The sequence below is a fragment of the Vicugna pacos genome, chromosome 15 (genome assembly GCF_048564905.1).
Source record: "Vicugna pacos chromosome 15, VicPac4, whole genome shotgun sequence".
In the NCBI taxonomy this organism is placed as follows: domain Eukaryota; kingdom Metazoa; phylum Chordata; class Mammalia; order Artiodactyla; family Camelidae; genus Vicugna; species Vicugna pacos.
The window spans coordinates 5,627,133-5,639,415 of NC_133001.1; the positions used below are offsets into that span (position 1 = coordinate 5,627,133).

Here is a 12,283-nt window from a genome sequence, read left to right on the forward strand (position 1 = left end):
AAGCCAAGATCAAACGACGACAGGAAAGCACCTGACTGCCACAGGGCTCTGTCCGCCTCCAGCGTCCCCTCATAAACGCTAACGGAAAAGAACTGGGCCACACCACGTAGATACAGACACCCGTTTCACGAGGTGAGTCTCCAAAGTTACTGCAGGTGCGTCGGTCGTGCAGTCACACGACGTGAAGCACCCGGTAACTGTAGGAGGTGTGCACTGGGATAAACCCTGTAAGCCCGCAGACCTTCCCGGGCAAATGCAAACTTGGGGACGCAGGCTCAAAGCACCCAGGCGTCCCCGCTGCAGCGTGCCCTGACGCTTACCTACCGAACGAAGGAGAAGAACAGTGACAAAGGGAGACGGTACCTCTTTATCAGAAAAGAAATCGGCCTCGTCCGGTTCTCCGCTTTGGGGCACTGTCACGTGGCCTGTAAGAAGGAGTCACACGTACATTAATGGGGACACGAACCTCTGGGGACTTCAAACCCCCCCCTCCTCTCCTCACCTATCCCCAACTCATGCGTGCTTCAGTGCAACCAAGGGGCACAAAAGGAGGTCAGGGGGCTAAAGCGCTTCCTGGAAGGAGAAGCGCCGTCGTGCTGGGATCTCTGTGAGGACAGGTGGCAAAGGCCAACCGCCCAAAAGGGGACGGATACCGTGCCAGGACCTACACCTTCCAGGTGTTTCACAGTAGGCGTTCTGTTTAAGGGAGGCAGTGGGCATCGAATCCAGGAAGTCCTGCAGGCTAAGCATGCATTCACTCTACCGCAGAGCTGCACTGCTCCCTCCGAAAATTGAGTTTCTGGACAGACGCCTGATCAAGCCAAGAGAGGGACAGCAAAGCCCCAGACGTGTACACTAGCTTACCGAACGTGTCAGCTGGGCCAGCTCCATCAACACAGCTCAACGTGTCATGCGCTGTTACTGGCCCTGGAGCAAGTCCAAACGTCTGGCTATCGGTTGCTGGCTCAGTCGCCAACCCCTAGGAACACAGAGGGCAATGAAACAAGAACCGAACGCCAGAAACCATCACATTCACGCACGGGCTCTTTCCCCCACTTAGTCATGGGGACAACAAGTACGCACGCCACCTCTCAGATCATAAGCCCTCTCCCCTGGGAGGAGCTGCCGATACACATAAAAGGGAGGCCCTTCTCTCGACTCTGCCACCGGGAGGGAGCCAGGAAGACGACTCGCCACGCAGAAGTCTGACCGCTCTCCAACCCAGGGCGGAGGCATACGGCGAACGGCACAAGGGACAGGAGAGCCCGTGGCAGGTCGCTAGGTCACGGAGCGCTGGGAAGCCCGCACTGGGTCTTCAGAGACACAACCCAGTGCACACAGGGGGAAGCGAGGGCGCTTCCGGGGAAGGGCAGCCTGGGCCAAAGGCTGCGGGGTCAAGCATCAGAGGAAGTCGCAAGGGAAACTACAGCACTGTTACTGGCGATGGGCTGGAAAAGGGCAAAAGCCCCTACACTCAAGGCCAGACATCCCCTGGTAACTTTCAGATCAGGATGGCCACAGGAAAAAAAGCCAAGATCAAACGACGACAGGAAAGCACCTGACTGCCACAGGGCTCTGTCCGCCTCCAGCGTCCCCTCATAAACGCTAACGGAAAAGAACTGGGCCACACCACGTAGATACAGACACCCGTTTCACGAGGTGAGTCTCCAAAATTACTGCAGGTGCGTCGGTCGTGCAGTCACACGACGTGAAGCACCCGGTAACTGTAGGAGGTGTGCACTGGGATAAACCCTGTAAGCCCGCAGACCTTCCCGGGCAAATGCAAACTTGGGGACGCAGGCTCAAAGCACCCAGGCATCCCCGCTGCAGCGTGCCCTGACGCTTACCTACCGAACGAAGGAGAAGAACAGTGACAAAGGGAGACGGTACCTCTTTATCAGAAAAGAAATCGGCCTCGTCCGGTTCTCCGCTTTGGGGCACTGTCACGTGGCCTGTAAGAAGGAGTCACACGTACATTAATGGGGACACGAACCTCTGGGGACTTCAAACCCCCCCCTCCTCTCCTCACCTATCCCCAACTCATGCGTGCTTCAGTGCAACCAAGGGGCACAAAAGGAGGTCAGGGGGCTAAAGCACTTCCTGGAAGGAGAAGCGCCGTCGTGCTGGGATCTCTGTGAGGACAGGTGGCAAAGGCCAACCGCCCAAAAGGGGACGGATACTGTGCCAGGACCTACACCTTTCAGGTGTTTCACAGTAGGCGTTCTGTTTAAGGGAGGCAGTGGGCATCGAATCCAGGAAGTCCTGCAGGCTAAGCATGCATTCACTCTACCGCAGAGCTGCACTGCTCCCTCCGAAAATTGAGTTTCTGGACAGACGCCTGATCAAGCCAAGAGAGGGACAGCAAAGCCCCAGACGTGTACACTAGCTTACCGAACGTGTCAGCTGGGCCAGCTCCATCAACACAGCTCAACGTGTCATGCGCTGTTACTGGCCCTGGAGCAAGTCCAAACGTCTGGCTATCGGTTGCTGGCTCAGTCGCCAACCCCTAGGAACACAGAGGGCAATTAAACAAGAACCCAACGCCAGAAACCATCACATTCACGCACGGGCTCTTTCCCCCACTTAGTCATGGGGACAACAAGTACGCACGCCACCTCTCAGATCATAAGCCCTCTCCCCTGGGAGGAGCTGCCGATACACATAAAAGGGAGGCCCTTCTCTCGACTCTGCCACCGGGAGGGAGCCAGGAAGACGACTCGCCACGCAGAAGTCTGACCGCTCTCCAACCCAGGGCGGAGGCATACGGCGAACGGCACAAGGGACAGGAGAGCCCGTGGCAGGTCGCTAGGTCACGGAGCGCTGGGAAGCCCGCACTGGGTCTTCAGAGACACAACCCAGTGCACACAGGGGGAAGCGAGGGCGCTTCCGGGGAAGGGCAGCCTGGGCCAAAGGCTGCGGGGTCAAGCATCAGAGGAAGTCGCAAGGGAAACTACAGCACTGTTACTGGCGATGGGCTGGAAAAGGGCAAAAGCCCCTACACTCAAGGCCAGACATCCCCTGGTAACTTTCAGATCAGGATGGCCACAGGAAAAAAAGCCAAGATCAAACGACGACAGGAAAGCACCTGACTGCCACAGGGCTCTGTCCGCCTCCAGCGTCCCCTCATAAACGCTAACGGAAAAGAACTGGGCCACACCACGTAGATACAGACACCCGTTTCACGAGGTGAGTCTCCAAAGTTACTGCAGGTGCGTCGGTCGTGCAGTCACACGACGTGAAGCACCCGGTAACTGTAGGAGGTGTGCACTGGGATAAACCCTGTAAGCCCGCAGACCTTCCCGGGCAAATGCAAACTTGGGGACGCAGGCTCAAAGCACCCAGGCGTCCCCGCTGCAGCGTGCCCTGACGCTTACCTACCGAACGAAGGAGAAGAACAGTGACAAAGGGAGACGGTACCTCTTTATCAGAAAAGAAATCGGCCTCGTCCGGTTCTCCGCTTTGGGGCACTGTCACGTGGCCTGTAAGAAGGAGTCACACGTACATTAATGGGGACACGAACCTCTGGGGACTTCAAACCCCCCCCTCCTCTCCTCACCTATCCCCAACTCATGCGTGCTTCAGTGCAACCAAGGGGCACAAAAGGAGGTCAGGGGGCTAAAGCACTTCCTGGAAGGAGAAGCGCCGTCGTGCTGGGATCTCTGTGAGGACAGGTGGCAAAGGCCAACCGCCCAAAAGGGGACGGATACCGTGCCAGGACCTACACCTTCCAGGTGTTTCACAGTAGGCGTTCTGTTTAAGGGAGGCAGTGGGCATCGAATCCAGGAAGTCCTGCAGGCTAAGCATGCATTCACTCTACCGCAGAGCTGCACTGCTCCCTCCGAAAATTGAGTTTCTGGACAGACGCCTGATCAAGCCAAGAGAGGGACAGCAAAGCCCCAGACGTGTACACTAGCTTACCGAACGTGTCAGCTGGGCCAGCTCCATCAACACAGCTCAACGTGTCATGCGCTGTTACTGGCCCTGGAGCAAGTCCAAACGTCTGGCTATCGGTTGCTGGCTCAGTCGCCAACCCCTAGGAACACAGAGGGCAATTAAACAAGAACCGAACGCCAGAAACCATCACATTCACGCACGGGCTCTTTCCCCCACTTAGTCATGGGGACAACAAGTACGCACGCCACCTCTCAGATCATAAGCCCTCTCCCCTGGGAGGAGCTGCCGATACACATAAAAGGGAGGCCCTTCTCTCGACTCTGCCACCGGGAGGGAGCCAGGAAGACGACTCGCCACGCAGAAGTCTGACCGCTCTCCAACCCAGGGCGGAGGCATACGGCGAACGGCACAAGGGACAGGAGAGCCCGTGGCAGGTCGCTAGGTCACGGAGCGCTGGGAAGCCCGCACTGGGTCTTCAGAGACACAACCCAGTGCACACAGGGGGAAGCGAGGGCGCTTCCGGGGAAGGGCAGCCTGGGCCAAAGGCTGCGGGGTCAAGCATCAGAGGAAGTCGCAAGGGAAACTACAGCACTGTTACTGGCGATGGGCTGGAAAAGGGCAAAAGCCCCTACACTCAAGGCCAGACATCCCCTGGTAACTTTCAGATCAGGATGGCCACAGGAAAAAAAGCCAAGATCAAACGACGACAGGAAAGCACCTGACTGCCACAGGGCTCTGTCCGCCTCCAGCGTCCCCTCATAAACGCTAACGGAAAAGAACTGGGCCACACCACGTAGATACAGACACCCGTTTCACGAGGTGAGTCTCCAAAGTTACTGCAGGTGCGTCGGTCGTGCAGTCACACGACGTGAAGCACCCGGTAACTGTAGGAGGTGTGCACTGGGATAAACCCTGTAAGCCCGCAGACCTTCCCGGGCAAATGCAAACTTGGGGACGCAGGCTCAAAGCACCCAGGCGTCCCCGCTGCAGCGTGCCCTGACGCTTACCTACCGAACGAAGGAGAAGAACAGTGACAAAGGGAGACGGTACCTCTTTATCAGAAAAGAAATCGGCCTCGTCCGGTTCTCCGCTTTGGGGCACTGTCACGTGGCCTGTAAGAAGGAGTCACACGTACATTAATGGGGACACGAACCTCTGGGGACTTCAAACCCCCCCCTCCTCTCCTCACCTATCCCCAACTCATGCGTGCTTCAGTGCAACCAAGGGGCACAAAAGGAGGTCAGGGGGCTAAAGCACTTCCTGGAAGGAGAAGCGCCGTCGTGCTGGGATCTCTGTGAGGACAGGTGGCAAAGGCCAACCGCCCAAAAGGGGACGGATACCGTGCCAGGACCTACACCTTCCAGGTGTTTCACAGTAGGCGTTCTGTTTAAGGGAGGCAGTGGGCATCGAATCCAGGAAGTCCTGCAGGCTAAGCATGCATTCACTCTACCGCAGAGCTGCACTGCTCCCTCCGAAAATTGAGTTTCTGGACAGACGCCTGATCAAGCCAAGAGAGGGACAGCAAAGCCCCAGACGTGTACACTAGCTTACCGAACGTGTCAGCTGGGCCAGCTCCATCAACACAGCTCAACGTGTCATGCGCTGTTACTGGCCCTGGAGCAAGTCCAAACGTCTGGCTATCGGTTGCTGGCTCAGTCGCCAACCCCTAGGAACACAGAGGGCAATGAAACAAGAACCCAACGCCAGAAACCATCACATTCACGCACGGGCTCTTTCCCCCACTTAGTCATGGGGACAACAAGTACGCACGCCACCTCTCAGATCATAAGCCCTCTCCCCTGGGAGGAGCTGCCGATACACATAAAAGGGAGGCCCTTCTCTCGACTCTGCCACCGGGAGGGAGCCAGGAAGACGACTCGCCACGCAGAAGTCTGACCGCTCTCCAACCCAGGGCGGAGGCATACGGCGAACGGCACAAGGGACAGGAGAGCCCGTGGCAGGTCGCTAGGTCACGGAGCGCTGGGAAGCCGGCACTGGGTCTTCAGAGACACAACCCAGTGCACACAGGGGGAAGCGAGGGCGCTTCCGGGGAAGGGCAGCCTGGGCCAAAGGCTGCGGGGTCAAGCATCAGAGGAAGTCGCAAGGGAAACTACAGCACTGTTACTGGCGATGGGCTGGAAAAGGGCAAAAGCCCCTACACTCAAGGCCAGACATCCCCTGGTAACTTTCAGATCAGGATGGCCACAGGAAAAAAAGCCAAGATCAAACGACGACAGGAAAGCACCTGACTGCCACAGGGCTCTGTCCGCCTCCAGCGTCCCCTCATAAACGCTAACGGAAAAGAACTGGGCCACACCACGTAGATACAGACACCCGTTTCACGAGGTGAGTCTCCAAAATTACTGCAGGTGCGTCGGTTGTGCAGTCACACGACGTGAAGCACCCGGTAACTGTAGGAGGTGTGCACTGGGATAAACCCTGTAAGCCCGCAGACCTTCCCGGGCAAATGCAAACTTGGGGACGCAGGCTCAAAGCACCCAGGCGTCCCCGCTGCAGCGTGCCCTGACGCTTACCTACCGAACGAAGGAGAAGAACAGTGACAAAGGGAGACGGTACCTCTTTATCAGAAAAGAAATCGGCCTCGTCCGGTTCTCCGCTTTGGGGCACTGTCACGTGGCCTGTAAGAAGGAGTCACACGTACATTAATGGGGACACGAACCTCTGGGGACTTCAAACCCCCCCTCCTCTCCTCACCTATCCCCAACTCATGCGTGCTTCAGTGCAACCAAGGGGCACAAAAGGAGGTCAGGGGGCTAAAGCACTTCCTGGAAGGAGAAGCGCCGTCGTGCTGGGATCTCTGTGAGGACAGGTGGCAAAGGCCAACCGCCCAAAAGGGGACGGATACTGTGCCAGGACCTACACCTTTCAGGTGTTTCACAGTAGGCGTTCTGTTTAAGGGAGGCAGTGGGCATCGAATCCAGGAAGTCCTGCAGGCTAAGCATGCATTCACTCTACCGCAGAGCTGCACTGCTCCCTCCGAAAATTGAGTTTCTGGACAGACGCCTGATCAAGCCAAGAGAGGGACAGCAAAGCCCCAGACGTGTACACTAGCTTACCGAACGTGTCAGCTGGGCCAGCTCCATCAACACAGCTCAACGTGTCATGCGCTGTTACTGGCCCTGGAGCAAGTCCAAACGTCTGGCTATCGGTTGCTTGCTCAGTCGCCAACCCCTAGGAACACAGAGGGCAATTAAACAAGAACCGAACGCCAGAAACCATCACATTCACGCACGGGCTCTTTCCCCCACTTAGTCATGGGGACAACAAGTACGCACGCCACCTCTCAGATCATAAGCCCTCTCCCCTGGGAGGAGCTGCCGATACACATAAAAGGGAGGCCCTTCTCTCGACTCTGCCACCGGGAGGGAGCCAGGAAGACGACTCGCCACGCAGAAGTCTGACCGCTCTCCAACCCAGGGCGGAGGCATACGGCGAACGGCACAAGGGACAGGAGAGCCCGTGGCAGGTCGCTAGGTCACGGAGCGCTGGGAAGCCCGCACTGGGTCTTCAGAGACACAACCCAGTGCACACAGGGGGAAGCGAGGGCGCTTCCGGGGAAGGGCAGCCTGGGCCAAAGGCTGCGGGGTCAAGCATCAGAGGAAGTCGCAAGGGAAACTACAGCACTGTTACTGGCGATGGGCTGGAAAAGGGCAAAAGCCCCTACACTCAAGGCCAGACATCCCCTGGTAACTTTCAGATCAGGATGGCCACAGGAAAAAAAGCCAAGATCAAACGACGACAGGAAAGCACCTGACTGCCACAGGGCTCTGTCCGCCTCCAGCGTCCCCTCATAAACGCTAACGGAAAAGAACTGGGCCACACCACGTAGATACAGACACCCGTTTCACGAGGTGAGTCTCCAAAGTTACTGCAGGTGCGTCGGTCGTGCAGTCACACGACGTGAAGCACCCGGTAACTGTAGGAGGTGTGCACTGGGATAAACCCTGTAAGCCCGCAGACCTTCCCGGGCAAATGCAAACTTGGGGACGCAGGCTCAAAGCACCCAGGCGTCCCCGCTGCAGCGTGCCCTGACGCTTACCTACCGAACGAAGGAGAAGAACAGTGACAAAGGGAGACGGTACCTCTTTATCAGAAAAGAAATCGGCCTCGTCCGGTTCTCCGCTTTGGGGCACTGTCACGTGGCCTGTAAGAAGGAGTCACACGTACATTAATGGGGACACGAACCTCTGGGGACTTCAAACCCCCCCCTCCTCTCCTCACCTATCCCCAACTCATGCGTGCTTCAGTGCAACCAAGGGGCACAAAAGGAGGTCAGGGGGCTAAAGCACTTCCTGGAAGGAGAAGCGCCGTCGTGCTGGGATCTCTGTGAGGACAGGTGGCAAAGGCCAACCGCCCAAAAGGGGACGGATACCGTGCCAGGACCTACACCTTCCAGGTGTTTCACAGTAGGCGTTCTGTTTAAGGGAGGCAGTGGGCATCGAATCCAGGAAGTCCTGCAGGCTAAGCATGCATTCACTCTACCGCAGAGCTGCACTGCTCCCTCCGAAAATTGAGTTTCTGGACAGACGCCTGATCAAGCCAAGAGAGGGACAGCAAAGCCCCAGACGTGTACACTAGCTTACCGAACGTGTCAGCTGGGCCAGCTCCATCAACACAGCTCAACGTGTCATGCGCTGTTACTGGCCCTGGAGCAAGTCCAAACGTCTGGCTATCGGTTGCTGGCTCAGTCGCCAACCCCTAGGAACACAGAGGGCAATGAAACAAGAACCCAACGCCAGAAACCATCACATTCACGCACGGGCTCTTTCCCCCACTTAGTCATGGGGACAACAAGTACGCACGCCACCTCTCAGATCATAAGCCCTCTCCCCTGGGAGGAGCTGCCGATACACATAAAAGGGAGGCCCTTCTCTCGACTCTGCCACCGGGAGGGAGCCAGGAAGACGACTCGCCACGCAGAAGTCTGACCGCTCTCCAACCCAGGGCGGAGGCATACGGCGAACGGCACAAGGGACAGGAGAGCCCGTGGCAGGTCGCTAGGTCACGGAGCGCTGGGAAGCCGGCACTGGGTCTTCAGAGACACAACCCAGTGCACACAGGGGGAAGCGAGGGCGCTTCCGGGGAAGGGCAGCCTGGGCCAAAGGCTGCGGGGTCAAGCATCAGAGGAAGTCGCAAGGGAAACTACAGCACTGTTACTGGCGATGGGCTGGAAAAGGGCAAAAGCCCCTACACTCAAGGCCAGACATCCCCTGGTAACTTTCAGATCAGGATGGCCACAGGAAAAAAAGCCAAGATCAAACGACGACAGGAAAGCACCTGACTGCCACAGGGCTCTGTCCGCCTCCAGCGTCCCCTCATAAACGCTAACGGAAAAGAACTGGGCCACACCACGTAGATACAGACACCCGTTTCACGAGGTGAGTCTCCAAAATTACTGCAGGTGCGTCGGTTGTGCAGTCACACGACGTGAAGCACCCGGTAACTGTAGGAGGTGTGCACTGGGATAAACCCTGTAAGCCCGCAGACCTTCCCGGGCAAATGCAAACTTGGGGACGCAGGCTCAAAGCACCCAGGCGTCCCCGCTGCAGCGTGCCCTGACGCTTACCTACCGAACGAAGGAGAAGAACAGTGACAAAGGGAGACGGTACCTCTTTATCAGAAAAGAAATCGGCCTCGTCCGGTTCTCCGCTTTGGGGCACTGTCACGTGGCCTGTAAGAAGGAGTCACACGTACATTAATGGGGACACGAACCTCTGGGGACTTCAAACCCCCCCTCCTCTCCTCACCTATCCCCAACTCATGCGTGCTTCAGTGCAACCAAGGGGCACAAAAGGAGGTCAGGGGGCTAAAGCACTTCCTGGAAGGAGAAGCGCCGTCGTGCTGGGATCTCTGTGAGGACAGGTGGCAAAGGCCAACCGCCCAAAAGGGGACGGATACTGTGCCAGGACCTACACCTTTCAGGTGTTTCACAGTAGGCGTTCTGTTTAAGGGAGGCAGTGGGCATCGAATCCAGGAAGTCCTGCAGGCTAAGCATGCATTCACTCTACCGCAGAGCTGCACTGCTCCCTCCGAAAATTGAGTTTCTGGACAGACGCCTGATCAAGCCAAGAGAGGGACAGCAAAGCCCCAGACGTGTACACTAGCTTACCGAACGTGTCAGCTGGGCCAGCTCCATCAACACAGCTCAACGTGTCATGCGCTGTTACTGGCCCTGGAGCAAGTCCAAACGTCTGGCTATCGGTTGCTTGCTCAGTCGCCAACCCCTAGGAACACAGAGGGCAATTAAACAAGAACCGAACGCCAGAAACCATCACATTCACGCACGGGCTCTTTCCCCCACTTAGTCATGGGGACAACAAGTACGCACGCCACCTCTCAGATCATAAGCCCTCTCCCCTGGGAGGAGCTGCCGATACACATAAAAGGGAGGCCCTTCTCTCGACTCTGCCACCGGGAGGGAGCCAGGAAGACGACTCGCCACGCAGAAGTCTGACCGCTCTCCAACCCAGGGCGGAGGCATACGGCGAACGGCACAAGGGACAGGAGAGCCCGTGGCAGGTCGCTAGGTCACGGAGCGCTGGGAAGCCCGCACTGGGTCTTCAGAGACACAACCCAGTGCACACAGGGGGAAGCGAGGGCGCTTCCGGGGAAGGGCAGCCTGGGCCAAAGGCTGCGGGGTCAAGCATCAGAGGAAGTCGCAAGGGAAACTACAGCACTGTTACTGGCGATGGGCTGGAAAAGGGCAAAAGCCCCTACACTCAAGGCCAGACATCCCCTGGTAACTTTCAGATCAGGATGGCCACAGGAAAAAAAGCCAAGATCAAACGACGACAGGAAAGCACCTGACTGCCACAGGGCTCTGTCCGCCTCCAGCGTCCCCTCATAAACGCTAACGGAAAAGAACTGGGCCACACCACGTAGATACAGACACCCGTTTCACGAGGTGAGTCTCCAAAGTTACTGCAGGTGCGTCGGTCGTGCAGTCACACGACGTGAAGCACCCGGTAACTGTAGGAGGTGTGCACTGGGATAAACCCTGTAAGCCCGCAGACCTTCCCGGGCAAATGCAAACTTGGGGACGCAGGCTCAAAGCACCCAGGCGTCCCCGCTGCAGCGTGCCCTGACGCTTACCTACCGAACGAAGGAGAAGAACAGTGACAAAGGGAGACGGTACCTCTTTATCAGAAAAGAAATCGGCCTCGTCCGGTTCTCCGCTTTGGGGCACTGTCACGTGGCCTGTAAGAAGGAGTCACACGTACATTAATGGGGACACGAACCTCTGGGGACTTCAAACCCCCCCCTCCTCTCCTCACCTATCCCCAACTCATGCGTGCTTCAGTGCAACCAAGGGGCACAAAAGGAGGTCAGGGGGCTAAAGCACTTCCTGGAAGGAGAAGCGCCGTCGTGCTGGGATCTCTGTGAGGACAGGTGGCAAAGGCCAACCGCCCAAAAGGGGACGGATACTGTGCCAGGACCTACACCTTCCAGGTGTTTCACAGTAGGCGTTCTGTTTAAGGGAGGCAGTGGGCATCGAATCCAGGAAGTCCTGCAGGCTAAGCATGCATTCACTCTACCGCAGAGCTGCACTGCTCCCTCCGAAAATTGAGTTTCTGGACAGACGCCTGATCAAGCCAAGAGAGGGACAGCAAAGCCCCAGACGTGTACACTAGCTTACCGAACGTGTCAGCTGGGCCAGCTCCATCAACACAGCTCAACGTGTCATGCGCTGTTACTGGCCCTGGAGCAAGTCCAAACGTCTGGCTATCGGTTGCTGGCTCAGTCGCCAACCCCTAGGAACACAGAGGGCAATGAAACAAGAACCCAACGCCAGAAACCATCACATTCACGCACGGGCTCTTTCCCCCACTTAGTCATGGGGACAACAAGTACGCACGCCACCTCTCAGATCATAAGCCCTCTCCCCTGGGAGGAGCTGCCGATACACATAAAAGGGAGGCCCTTCTCTCGACTCTGCCACCGGGAGGGAGCCAGGAAGACGACTCGCCACGCAGAAGTCTGACCGCTCTCCAACCCAGGGCGGAGGCATACGGCGAACGGCACAAGGGACAGGAGAGCCCGTGGCAGGTCGCTAGGTCACGGAGCGCTGGGAAGCCCGCACTGGGTCTTCAGAGACACAACCCAGTGCACACAGGGGGAAGCGAGGGCGCTTCCGGGGAAGGGCAGCCTGGGCCAAAGGCTGCGGGGTCAAGCATCAGAGGAAGTCGCAAGGGAAACTACAGCACTGTTACTGGCGATGGGCTGGAAAAGGGCAAAAGCCCCTACACTCAAGGCCAGACATCCCCTGGTAACTTTCAGATCAGGATGGCCACAGGAAAAAAAGCCAAGATCAAACGACGACAGGAAAGCACCTGACTGCCACAGGGCTCTGTCCGCCTCCAGCGTCCCC

At 57.4% G+C, this 12,283-nt stretch overlaps 1 protein-coding gene across 1 annotated transcript in view; it reads right to left on the bottom strand.

Annotated features, from left to right (window-relative positions):
• Positions 1 to 12,283, bottom strand: part of LOC140685994 (uncharacterized) — a 93,145-nt gene that overhangs the window by 19,203 nt on the left and 61,659 nt on the right. The window contains exons 73-88 of the mRNA XM_072938381.1: positions 11,552 to 11,666; positions 11,051 to 11,112; positions 10,025 to 10,139; positions 9,525 to 9,586; positions 8,499 to 8,613; positions 7,998 to 8,059; positions 6,972 to 7,086; positions 6,472 to 6,533; positions 5,446 to 5,560; positions 4,945 to 5,006; positions 3,919 to 4,033; positions 3,418 to 3,479; positions 2,392 to 2,506; positions 1,891 to 1,952; positions 865 to 979; positions 364 to 425 (exon numbers count right to left, since the gene is read on the bottom strand). Of these exons, the coding sequence (XP_072794482.1) occupies positions 364 to 425; positions 865 to 979; positions 1,891 to 1,952; positions 2,392 to 2,506; positions 3,418 to 3,479; positions 3,919 to 4,033; positions 4,945 to 5,006; positions 5,446 to 5,560; positions 6,472 to 6,533; positions 6,972 to 7,086; positions 7,998 to 8,059; positions 8,499 to 8,613; positions 9,525 to 9,586; positions 10,025 to 10,139; positions 11,051 to 11,112; positions 11,552 to 11,666 (1,416 nt within the window). The remainder of the gene's footprint in view (positions 1 to 363; positions 426 to 864; positions 980 to 1,890; positions 1,953 to 2,391; positions 2,507 to 3,417; positions 3,480 to 3,918; positions 4,034 to 4,944; positions 5,007 to 5,445; positions 5,561 to 6,471; positions 6,534 to 6,971; positions 7,087 to 7,997; positions 8,060 to 8,498; positions 8,614 to 9,524; positions 9,587 to 10,024; positions 10,140 to 11,050; positions 11,113 to 11,551; positions 11,667 to 12,283) is intronic.